The 13,292-nt window shown below is 42.1% G+C and overlaps 1 protein-coding gene across 3 annotated transcripts in view; it reads right to left on the minus strand.

Annotated features, from left to right (window-relative positions):
• The window catches only part of U2SURP (U2 snRNP associated SURP domain containing), a 74,950-nt gene that overhangs the window by 17,387 nt on the left and 44,271 nt on the right, over positions 1-13,292 (minus strand). For all 3 annotated transcript variants that reach the window (XM_079766927.1, XM_079766926.1, XM_079766925.1), the window contains 6 exons: positions 13,071-13,150; positions 12,073-12,160; positions 8,844-8,966; positions 4,018-4,174; positions 2,389-2,484; positions 1,653-1,719 (listed from right to left, as the gene is read on the minus strand). In XM_079766927.1, the coding sequence (XP_079623053.1) occupies positions 1,653-1,719; positions 2,389-2,484; positions 4,018-4,174; positions 8,844-8,966; positions 12,073-12,160; positions 13,071-13,150 (611 nt within the window). The remainder of the gene's footprint in view (positions 1-1,652; positions 1,720-2,388; positions 2,485-4,017; positions 4,175-8,843; positions 8,967-12,072; positions 12,161-13,070; positions 13,151-13,292) is intronic.

The following is a 13,292-nucleotide window of genomic DNA, read 5'->3' on the forward strand; positions in this document are numbered from 1 at the left end:
TCCCTTCCAGTATATTACTACTATGCTTTAAGTTTTTAAGACTCTCAGAACCCACAAATCATTAGTACTGTATATAGGTACAACTTAACACAATACTTGGGTAAGGAGAAAAAAATCAAGGCCAACTATTAAACAAATACTTTATTTTTGGAAATAAACTTTTCACTTAATATTTCTCACTAATCTGTCAAAAACTTCCTAAATGTATTTTTTAATTTTTTAAACACAAGAATTTGTTTTATGGTACATAAAACTTTTACCAGTGTTTCAGATGCTTTTAAACAGCTCAATTGTGTGTGTGTGTGTGTGTGTGTGTGTATACGCACTGACATTTATGGAAAGGCATTACTGTTGCCATGTTTTCCTCTTTATATCAAATTGTTTCCACAAGTGGCTCTAGCCTGTTTGGCTCAGTGGATAGAGCGTCAGCCTGAAGTCTGAAGGGGCCAAAGTTTGATTCAGGACAAGGGAACATGCCTGGGTTGCGGGCTTGATCCCCAGTAGGGGGCGTGCAGGAGGCAGCCAATCAATGATTCTCTCTCATCATTGATGTTTCTATCTCGCCTTCTCCCTTCCTCTCTGAAATCAATAAAAATTTTTAAAAAAATTGTTTCCACAAATGCTAATCAATCATATTTCCTTAACAATCTAAATCAGTGATGGCGAACCTATGACACACATGTCAGCACTGACACGCGTAGCCATTTCTGATGACACGCGGCCGCTGAGGTGGCCGCATGCGGAGGATGAAACATTTGCGAAATAATGTTTTTTTCCTCAAAGTGACACACTACCCGAGTTATGCTCAGTTTTTTGGCGAAGTTTGACACACCAAGCTCAAAAGGTTGCCCATCACTGAAAATGCTACTAATACCCATTTATTGAATCCACAAAAATGCTCAAATTGTGCTGGGACACAAAGGTCCCTTTGTTCATTCTTCCATTTGAGAGCAATAAAAAACCAAAGATTTAAAAATCAGAAATTTCTTGTGTTTTTTAGGCCATATCTTTTCCTAATTAAAAAGTTAACTTCCTGTGCAATTATTTAAAAAAGGTGTCAAGTGCTATGGAAAAACTACTAATATTAACTTGCAGAATTTGGGAGCAGGGATTCCTATAGTTACATTTGGTGTCAAATGCAAAAACAATTTTGGAGTGATGAGCAATAAGCAAAACTCAAAATTACAATTTCTTCATGCATTAAGGAATATTTTTTTCCTTTTAATCTTAGTTCTTTTGAGGTTTTTACATTTAAATAACATAAAAGATTGAATATGTATTTTTCCAGCAATGTACAATCCAAAAGAAAAGAAGCATAACCTTCCTATTTCACATTTTAATAATAATTTTCTGTGAAGTAAAAAAAAAAAGATTTAAAATAAATGTGGGTGACCATTTAGTAACTACAAAGTGAAAATGTAATACCTAGCACAGAAAAATAAACTCAACAACAAAGTGAAACCAGATGCAGAAAGACCAGAAATCTAAAGCTCCTCATTCACTGGAAAAACAATGGATAACTAAAATTGATACTCATAACAAGGTTTTTAAAAGTGAAGTTTCCCTCTTTACTATGCAGTAAAATGAAAAAAAGGAGCACATATGCAATAAGAAACAGAGTATATTAAAAACTTAGATCCTTAGATTCTTACTTTTGATTTTCTTCTTCTTCTGATTCTTCATGCTGGTCAAATAACTCCCATTTAGAAGTTGTTACAGCTGGATGGAAGGGAAAAAAAGATCTAATTCTGTAAGGTAAGTTAGCATTTTTGCAGAAGCTTAGTAGAAGCCCAGCTGGAGAACTGAAATTTTATATTACAGAGGTTATCTACGTTTATTTATTCTTTGGCCATTTCTATGCCAAAATCTCTTTCTTTCCTCCTCACACCTACACTATACTTTTATTCAAATTCATGAAATGACAAATAATGTTATCCTTATTTCTGTGCTAGATGGTAAGATTTATTTCATTAGAACCTACAAGTATTAACAAATACAGATTATAGGCAGCAGGATACATGTCCAAGTAAGTATGAAAGGCAGATCTAAGATAAGCACTATGGGAGGGTCAAACCTTGGTTTCTCTGAAACTGACTTCTAAGTAGATTTCCACTAAGGTACAGCCTCCCATCTACATTTTCTACTGAAATGCCTTAACCTGAAAGGGTTTTAGTGATTTCTCTAATTACTCTCAAAGCATAAAAATGGAAAGATCTAAGGAAATTATAACAGGTACCACTATGAAAACTTAGCCACTAGACATAAATCTGGTAACACTGGGTCTTAAAGGTTGAAATATTGTAAAACATAAAAACATACTCACATATTCCAATGATTGATTTTTAAGTACTGAATTTTCTAAAATTCACTATTTGTTTTTTTACTCACCCTGTGCTTCCAATTCAGATTCATCTACAGCTTCCCATTTTGATGGAGCAACTTTAAATATAGGCTCATTCTTCTTTGAGTCTTCAGTGGCATCCACTATGAGGAAACATAAGCCATTAACCCTGACTTCTAGGGGATGACCTAAATTAAAGAGTTTATGGGTATTCACTGTATCAGCTATTTTTAAAACATGCCAATACTTGACCTCTTTTCTCTTAGATTGTCAAATTAAAAAACGACAACAGATAACACAATAGCTGTCCAGTGTGAATGAATCAAAATTATACCTTTTTTTGTCAGATTGACATAAAATGGTATTTTTGGTGTGCTGCATGCAGAATTTTAGTAATTATAGTTTATGTATGTGCCATGAGATGAAAAGGTTGAAAAATCACTACAATGTATTAATAATAATAATAATAATAAAAATAAGGCCACACATGGACTAATAATTCTAGTGTCAAAAACAAGGATTATGCCCTGGCTGGTTTGGCTCAGTGGATAGAGCATCAATCAGCCCACGGATTAAAGGGTCTCAGGGTCCCGGGTTTGATTCCGACCACCGTCACACATACAGTGGTTGCGGGCTTGATTCCAGCCCTGTGTGGGGCGCATGTGGGAGGCAACCAATCAATGTTTCTCTCTCTCTGTTTCTCCCCCTCCCTTCCACTCTCTCTAAAAATTCAATGGAAAAATATACTCAGGTGAGGATTAACAACAACAACAAAATAATAAAAATAAATAAATAAATAAATAAATAATAGAAAATAAAAACAAGGTTTATGACTACACAACTCTCTGAGTCTAAGATCAAATTTTTAAATAGCATATAAATCAACTCAGAACATGTAGGTTATTTTTATTTCAAACAAATGGAGAAGTAAAAGAATCTTTAATACCTTTACTTAAATTACCATTTAAACAACAGATTGCATATATCATGCAATATCTTAACATAATTCAAATGTAATGGAGATTGCATACAATTCTTATTTCCAAAACTGATTTTTGGGAGCTAAGAAAACAGCCTATTTGTTAGGAAGACTAATAATAAAAACAGAACTGATAAAACCAGGCACCTGGGATTATGAATACAATTGAGCACAAGATTTTACCTTTAGTTTCTTGACAATTAAGACAAAAAAAAGAGCCCAACCGGCTCAATGGTTGAGCATTGACCTTTAAACCAGGTCACTGTTCAATTCTCGGTCAGGGCACATGCCCGGATTATAGGCTTGATCCCCAGAGGGGGTTGTGCAGGAGGCAGCCAACCAATGATTCTCTCTCATGACTGATGTTTCTATCTCTCTCCCTCTCCCTTCCTCTCTGAAATCAATAAAAATATAATTTAAAAAAAAGACAAAAAGAGAAGCTTGTTAATATAATAGGCTAACTGTCCCAACAAAAAAATGTGACCAGAAAGAATATCTTTTCTTTGCACAGTCAATTGTATTACTTGTATTTGAATTTGGAAAAGGCAGAAATAAAAAAGAAAAAAGTCAATGACTGACATCTTATTCAGAAATTATAACCTTTTTCCATAACAGCTTGTGTGGACATTCAAGAGTTTTGTAATAAAACTTAGGTATTAACAGATTTAGATTTAATCAGCCTGAAGTATGAACTTACAAGGCACTCCATCAAGATCATCATCAAAACTTTTTATAGGGACTCCATCAAGATCATCAATGGGAGTAGCATCAATAGGAATTCCATCCACATCTTCCAAAGGTGCACCATCAAGTTCTTCTTCAATAGGAGCACCATCAAGGTCATCTGGTACATCCTATGGAAACACACACAACAGTAACGTTTTCGTTAACTTACTGAAGTCATATTGCTAAGGATGAATTCGCAGTATAGAATAAACCAACCAAATGGATACCCACATTCCCAGGTCCAATGTGAGGACAAGAGAGGAGCAAAAGTAGGTTTACAGTTGTTTGTATGGAAAATAATACAATCCTACATAATAAAAACCTAATATGCAAATCGACTGAACGGCGGAATGACCAGTAGCTATGATACGCACTGAGCACCAGGGGGCAGATGCTCAACGCAGGAGCTGCCCCCAGCCCACAGGCCCCAGGCCAGCCAAGGTGGGTGCCAGTGGGGTGGACCCCGATCGGCCTGCCATTGGCCCCACAGACTGGCCCGGATTGCCAGACAGGCCTAGGGAACCTATCCATTGCAGGAATGTCATGCACCAGGCCTCTAGTATTTAATAAGTAGTAATACAAGAATAAACTGTGTTTTGAGTACTCACAACTATAAACCTACTTTGCCCCATCTTGTATTTTATGCCCTGGCCAGTGTGCTCAGTGGTTAGTGTCGACCTGAGCACCCAAGGGTCTCTGGTTTTGATTCCCAGTCAGAAGCACATAGCTGAGCTGCAGGTTCAATCCCTGTCCCAGTTGGGGCTTGTGAGGGAGGCAACCAATCGATGTGTCTCTCTTACATCATTGTTTCTCTCACGTTCCCTCTCTCCCTCCCTCCCTTTCACTTTCTAAAAATCAATGGGAAAGAATATGCTTTATTATCCAGTCTGACAAAGAAACACCAGTCATTCATTCATGCATTATTTACCAAATATTAACCAAGTGTTTACTGATGCCAGGTACCATGTGAGGCACTGAGTATATAATGATGAGTGAAAAACAAGCTTGGTTCCTTGGTCTCTTCTGTCATAGAGCTTAGAATTTGGGGGGAGGGGAGAGCCAGGCAACCAGATAATCACAACAATCTTATCCTATACTAGAGGCCCGGTGCACGAAATTCGTGCATGGGGGAGGGGGGGCTGTCCCTCAGCCCAGCCTGCACTCTCTCCAATCTGGGACCCCTCGAGGGATGTCCGACTGCCCGTTTAGGCCCGATCCCAGTGGGCCAGCAGTCCGACTGCCCGTTTAGGCCCGATACCAGTGAGCCAGCAGTCTGAGCCAGCAGTCCTGGGATCGGGCCTAAACGGGCAGTCAGACATCCCTCTCACAATCCAGGACTGCTGGCTCCCAACTGCTCGCCTGCCTGCCTTCCTGATTTCCCCTAACCGCTTCTGCCTGCCAGCCTGATCACCCCCTAACCACTCCCATGCCAGCCTGATTGATGTCTACCTGCTCCCCTGCCAGCCTGTTTGCCCCCAACTTCCAGCCTGGTCACCCCTAACTGCCCTCCCCTGCAGGGTTGATCACCTCCAACTGCCCTCCCTTGCAGGCCTGGTCCCTCCCAACTGCCCTCCCCTGCTGGCCATCTTGTGGCAGACATCTTGTGTCCACATGGGGGCGCAGGATCTTTGATGACCACATGGGGGCAGCCATATTGTGTGTTGGAGTGGTGGTCAATCTGGATAGAGGCCTGGTGAGGGGTGGGGGCCGGCTGGTTTGTCCTGAAGGGTGTCCCAGATCAGGGTGGGGGTTCCCTTGGGGCATGGGGTGGCCTGAGCGAGGGGCCTGTGGTGGTTTGCAAGCCGGCCACGCCCCCTGGCGACCCAAGCGGAGGCCCTGGTATCTGGAATTTATTTACCTTGTACAATTGAAACTTTGTAGCCTGGAGCGGAGCCAAGCTTCCTGCTCGCTTCGTGGCTGGCAGCCATTTCTTTTGGGATTTATGTATCTTCTATAATTGAAACTTTGTAGCTTTGAGTGGAGGCTTAGGCTGGCATGGGCAGGCGGAAAGCTTGGCTTCCTCCATTACCTGAGAAACCCAAGCCTCCCTCCTGCTCTCTGTGGCTGTAGCCATCTTGGTTGGGTTTATTTGCATACTCGCTCTGATTGGCTGGTAGGCGTAGCAGAGTGATGGTTAATTTGCATATTACTCTTTTATTAGGTAGGATAATAAAAGGCTAATATGCAAATGGACCGAATGGCAGAATGACCAGTCGCTATGATGCACACTGACCACCAAAGGGCAGACCAGTCGCTATGATGCGCACTGACCACCAGAGGGCAGTGCAGGAGCTGCCCCCCTGGTGGTCAGTGCACTCCCACAGGGGTAGCGCCGCTCAACAAGCCGGGCTCACGGCTGGCGAGCACAGTGGCAGTGGCGGGAGCCTCTCCTGCCTGCGCAGCAGCGCTAAGGAATTCCAACTGCCAGCTTAGGCCCGCTCCCTGGGCTGGCAGTCAGACATCCCCTGAGGGTTCCCGGACTGCGAGAGGGCGCAGGTCGGGCTGAGGGACCCCGAGTGCACGAATTTCGTGCACCGGGCCTCTAGTATACATATAACTGCAACTAGGATGAATGCTAAAACAAGAAGGTATATCATACTATCAGAGTACATAATAAGTAGTTTCACCTAAAGAGGTCAGAGAAGATTCTGACATTATGCTTAAACTGAGGTCTGAAGATCTCAGGTAAAATAAAAAAGATGTTCCAGAAAGAGATATGGTAGGAGGAAACATTGTACATTGAAGAAAAATAAAAAGAAATTGACACAAGGACCATGTGGTTGGAGTATGGATGCCAATTAGGAGTATCTTGTAAGGAAGAAAGTGAAAATATGACAGCTGGATTAGAATTATAAATATGAAGGATTCAGAACTACTGAGGAGATAAAAAGCAACAGAATGGTGATGAATAGAATCCACTATCATTGTGGTACATCTTTTCATGTACATACATACTTATATAGCTACTAGAGGCCCGATGCACGAAATTCGTGTGGGGATGGGGGGGAGAAGTCCCTCAGCCTGGCCTGCACCCCCTTGCAATCCGGGACCCCTCGCTCTAGCGCTCACCTGTTCGGCTTGCTGCTGCACTAACCAGCCGGGAGCCCAGTTTCTGGCTGAGCAGTGCTCCAGCTGTGGGAGTGCACTGACCACCAGGGGGCAGCTCCTGCATTGAGTGTCTGCCCCCTTGTGGTCAGTGCGCATCATAGCAACCGGTAGTTCTGCCAGTATTTCTGCTGTTCCATCAATTTGCATATTAGGGTTTTATTAGATAGGATCATTAGTCTAACAAAATAAAATCCTACTACATAGATTCTCAATTACTTGTTTTCTACTGGTATACAGTAAATCTTTTCATATCATCAAATAAAAAACCAGTCACCGATTTTCACATAAGGACACAAAACAGAGAATTTCTGTTACAAATAATCTCAAGTAGTGAGTTCTAGTAATTCCAGCAACAAAATCTACTATTTAATAGTAAAAAGTAAATATTTTCATAAAGAAATGTTCTATCTGTAACATATCACACCTCTATAGCATGCCCAGAAATAAATTTTAAAGTAATCAGACAAGGCCATGGCTGGGTAGCTCAGCTGGTTTAGAGTATCACCCCGGTACACCAAGGCTGCACATTTGATCCCCAGTCATGGCACATACAAGAATCAACCAATGAATGCATAAATTAGTGGAACAATAAATCAAAATTTCTAATGTTTTCTGTCTCTCTCCTTTCCTCTATTTCTCTTTGAAATCAACATATAAATATCATCCTAACATATAAAAACCCTGGGTCCATCACATCCGCAACGACTGGGAGGCTCGACCAACCGGAAGTCAGTCCTGCAGTCAGCGCTGGGTTGCCATGGAGACCCAGCACTGACTGTTGAGGGGGCTGCAAAACAAGCCTGGAGAGAGGCCTGAAGAGAGAAGCAGGGTCTGATCCATAGCCTCTGTGGCAGCTGTTGATCAGCACTTGCTTCCCTCTTTCTTTCCAGGACTGATCAGCAGCTCCACCTCCATTTCTCTCCAGGCCTCCACTGGGGCTACTGATCAGCCCCGCCTTTCTGATCAGGCCCTGTTGATACACGCCCAGAGACGCTGACTGGCATAGAAACTGACCAATCAGAACCAAATTGGCCCACAGAAGAGGGCAGCTGGGAGCAAGATCAGGCCAGCAGGGGAGGGCAATTAGGGGCGATCAGGCCGGCAGGGGAGGGCAGTTAGGGGTGATCAGGCCGGAAGGGGAGGGCAGTTGGGGGCCATCAGGCAGGCAGGAGAAGGCAATTGGGGGCCATCAGGCCGGCAGGGGAGGACAGTTGGGGGCAAGATCAGGCCACCAGGGGAGGGCAGTTGGGGGCAACCAGGCCGGCAGGGGAGGGCAGTTGGGGGCGACCAGGCCGGCAGGGGAGGGCAGTTGGGAGCCATCAGGCCAGCAGGGGAGGGCAGTTGGGGGAGAGATAAGGCTGGCAGGGGAGGGCAGTTGGGGGCAATTGGGCCAGCAGGGGAGCAGTTAGGTGTTAATCAGGCTGGCAGGGGAGCAGTTAGGGGGTAATCAGGCTGGCAGGCAGAAGCAGTTAGGGGCAATCAGGCATGCAGGCAGGCGAGTGGTTAGGAGCCAGCAGTTCCAGATTGTGAGAGGGATGTCCGACTGCAGGTTTAGGCCCGATATCAATGGGTCCCAGATTGGAGAGGGTGCAGGCTGGGCTGAGAGACCACCCCCCACCCAATGCACGAATTTTGTGCACCGGGCCACTAGTTAAATATAATAATCAGACAAATACACTGAGTACCTACCTCTGTTTCCTTTTCTTCAATAATATTTACAAGTCCTAAGAAAATATTTTGTAATTTGATCAAAAATGGTTCTGGATAAATTGCCCAATCTTCCCATGCTCTGAAGCAGGTCATTACCCGTTGCTAAACAAATAGGAAAACATAACAAATTATTTATGACAACGTCTCAAACTTCATCTCATGAAAATAAATATCACAATTTGTTGAATTTTTCACTAAGTCAAAATTCTTTTTACAATTTAAAGAAAATAACTATCACTGGCATGTTTATAAACAAATCAATGTCATTATTTAATTAAAAATAATGAAAAAGCAGCACTATTTGCTCTTGATCACCTAAGATCACTGTCCCATACATCTCACTAGTGGTACACATAAGGCCACATTCTGGGAAACATTATCTTAGGAACTTATGAAACCTGGATATGAAGGTATGTAAGATGGGACCCAAATTCCTTTACAACCCAAAGAAGTACTTCCTAATTCTGGCTAACACTTTTTTTTGGTCCCATCCCTAAACCTCTCTATATAAACTCTGACTTATGGTCATTTAAGGTTAAAATATTTTAAGTGCTGTTGATTTGTTTGAATCCCCTAAATGGTGCTATCATTGGGCATCATTCCAAGCTAAAAAATTTCCTTACAAAAGTCTTCCTCCAAAGAAAATATATCTATTTATTCAATTACTAGAGGCCTGGTGCACGAAATTCGTGCACAGGGGGTGTGTGTCCCTCAGCCCAGCCTGCACCCTCTCCAATCGGGGACCCCTCGAGGATGTCCGACTGCCCGTTTAGGCCCGATCCTGATCACAATCAAGGACTGCTGGCTCCCAATTGCTCGCCTGCCTGCCAGCCTGATCACCCCCTAACCGCTCTGCCTGCCAGCCTGATTGATGCCTAACTGCTCCCCTGCCAGCCTGATTGCCCCTAACTGCCCTCCCCTGCAGGCCTGGTCACCCCTAACTGCCCTCCCCTGCAGGCCTGGTCCCCCCCACCAACTGCTCTCCCCTGCAGGCCTGGTCCCTCCCAACTGCCCTTCCTTGCAGGCCCAGTTGCCCCCAACTTCCCTCCTCTGCCGGCCTGGTCACCCCTAACTGCCCTCCCCTGCAGGCTTGATCGCCCCCAACTGCCCTCCTTTGCAGGCCTGGTCCCTCCCAACTGCCCTCCCCTGCTGGCCTGATCGCTTACAACTGCCCTCCCCTGCTGGCCTGATCCCTCCCAACTGCCCTCCCCTGCTGGTCATCTTGTGTCCACATGGGGGCAGCCATCTTGTGTGTTGGAGAGACGGTCAATTTGCATATTAATCTTTTATTAGATAGGATAGAACCGTGGTTGGCAAACTGCGGGTTGCGAGCCACATGTGGCTCTTTGGACCCTTGAGTGTGGCTCTTCCACAAAATACCACGGCCTGGGCGAGTCTATTTTGAAGAAGTGGCGTTAGAAGAAGTTTAAGTTTAAAAAATTGGGCTCTCAAAAGAAATTTCAATCGTTGTACTGTTGATATTTGGCTCTGTTGACTAATGAGTTTGCCAAATACTGGTATAGTCTATTGCTCCTGGACTACAAACCTGTGCAAGCATGTTACTGTACAAAACATGAGATTAAATCAAGCAAAAGAGAACAATATTTAAGAGATTTATGTGGCTGTTGGCAGGTAACACGACATACTATTTTACAGCAAACGTTTTATTTAGCAGCAAGAGTATACTCTAAAATAACCATACAAGTGCCCTGGCTGGTGTGTCTTGGTGATTAGAGCACCAAAGGGTCACATGTTTGATGCCCAGTTAAAAGCACATACCTGGGTTACAGGTTTGATCCAGGCCCCAAGTTGGGGCGAGTGTGGGAGGCAACCAATTGATGTCTCTCTCACATAGATGTTTCTCTCTCTCTCTCTCTCTCTGTCTCTGTCTGTCTCTTTCTCTCCCACTCCTTCCTTCCCTTCCACTCTCTAAAAATCAATAGGAAAATACCCTAGGGTGAGGATTAATGCCCCCAAAAAATACAATATCAAAAAGTTAAGTATATACATAAACGAGTATGTCATTTATTATCATTAGCAAGTATTATGACTATACATAATAGTATGTAACATACTTTCATGTGACTGACAGCACTGTAAGTTTGTTTACGCCAGCATTATTACAAAGATGTGAGAAGATGTTGCACTAGTCATTATGATATCACTAGGCTAGGAGTTTTTCAGTTCCACTATAATCTTGTGGAAGAAACACTATATTTTAAAAACTTATTTTTTTTTTTTTTTGTTAATCCTCACCTGAGGATATTTTTCCATTGATTTTCTAGAGAATAGAAGGAAGAAAGACAGAGAGAGAGAAACACCGATGTGAGGGAGACACATCAATTGGTTGCCTTTGCACATGCTCCAACCAGGACTGGGGCGATTTGAGCCTGCAACCCAGGTACATGCCCTTGACCAGAACCGAACCTAGGACCCTTCAGTCTGTAGGCCAACACTCTTTCCACTAAGCCAAACCAGCCAGGGCCCACCATCATTTTTTACTGAAATGTCTTATAATGCATTACTGTATAACACTGTAAAACAAGGGATCTTCTGAGTGTGTTTTTTGAAAAGTGCAGACTAATTTTCAGCGAAAAGTACTTAAAACTAAAACAATCAACAAAATAACACTAGATAATACATTTTAAATTTCAGGTATATTTTGAAATGAAGGTAACATCACAGTAAATTTCAGAATGGTTTCTGAATCAGGCAAGTTATGTTTTATATCCTATATAATACAAGTCTAATATGCTAAGTGTCCGATTGACCAGTCAGCCATTCAATATGCTAAGGCCACTCAACTGGTTGTTACGACGTGCACTGACCAGCAGAGGATAGTCTCTCCAATAGGTTAGCTTGCTGCTGGGGTCCGGCCGATCGGGACTGAGCAAGATGAGCCGGACACACCCTGGAGCCCTCCCGAGGTCCCTCCCCGGCTGGCCAACCTCCCGCATCCCTCCCCAGCCCCAATCATGCACCAGTGGGGTCCCTTGGCCTGGCCTGTGCCCTCTCGCAATCCGCAACCCGTCGGGGGATGTCAGAGAGCTGGTTTCAGCCTGATCACACAGGCCAGGCCGAGTTACCCCACTGGTGCAGGAATTCTAGTATGTCTTATATACTTTTCTAGCCCTCCAATGTGTTTCTAAGTTCCCAGCCCCCATATTCAACACTTAAGCCAGCAAAAATAATAAAACAGTAAACATACCTTAAAGTTTTCAGACTGTAAATGGCCTTGAATTGTACGATAGGTAGCATTGAGGTCTGAAAATATCTGACATAACTTTGTTTCAAAACTGAAATTGAAATAATATATTCTTAAAACAGAATTTGTTTAAAAATCCCTATCTACTTCAGTGTGCTAGCCAAACCCCTCCCGGACCTAAAAAAACAACAACAAAACCTACCAATAAATTAAATAATCTTGTAAAAATCAAGAATTAGGTGCTTAACCTCTAAAACTATAATTCAACTGCTTTAATACCTAATTCTAAATTTTTCTCCTGCAAAATCTCCCAAAAGAGTCATAAGTAGTAGTTCCTTGATTAGCAAGGAACTTTACATCTGACACCTTGAGCCACCTAGTCTGAACTCTTTGTTTTATAAAAAAGGAAATGAAAGAGTTAAGTGACTTTTCCAAGGCAAAAAAAACAAACAAGAGAGCTAAGATTAGAACCCAGACCTCCAAATTTCCTCTCAGAGTCTGTTAAGGGAGAAAAAATTTCCCTAATTCATAAAATAAACACCAAAAGGAACTCTGGGGAATTATGGAAGAGTTCTAAATTAGTTACAGTTAAGCAACATAATTTCCTATTGCCGAGGAAAACATTAGCAATGAACTACAACAACATAATGATGATCAGAAAAAAACACATATTAGATAGTTAATGCTTTGTCTTTTGCCTCTTCCTTTGTTTGCCATTGTTTCAGTTTATTTATTATATAATCAATAAAAAGTTACTTTTTAACTGGTCCTATTTGTCTTGTTACCAAGTTAACCAATAAAAACTTTAAAAAAAACTGCTACTTTAGCTTGAAAGTGGTTTAGTTCAAAGAATGCAATCCAATTTTTTAGAATATTCTATGACTATAAAGAAATTCAAATTATTTATTATTGGAGGGTGTTAACAAAACAGTGCTCTCTTCTGAACTCCTTACCCTAAAGTATTTTATTTCAGAAATATCAATTTACATCATTATACTTACAATTTCCTATAATATGAAGCATTGGCAACTTTTGCTGAAGAGTTGTACAAAACATCAGAAACCAAATATAATCTGGCAATCTAGAATACCAAAAGATAACATAAAACCAATTAAAAATAAAAACCATCAGCAAACAACATATCTAAAAACAAATACATACTGAATTTTTTTGGAATCAGTGTAACAAGGCTTTACAATTTAATAATCATGACTAATTAGAAT

The sequence above is a fragment of the Cnephaeus nilssonii genome, assembly GCF_951640355.1.
Source record: "Cnephaeus nilssonii genome assembly, chromosome: 3".
Taxonomy (NCBI): domain Eukaryota; kingdom Metazoa; phylum Chordata; class Mammalia; order Chiroptera; family Vespertilionidae; genus Cnephaeus; species Cnephaeus nilssonii.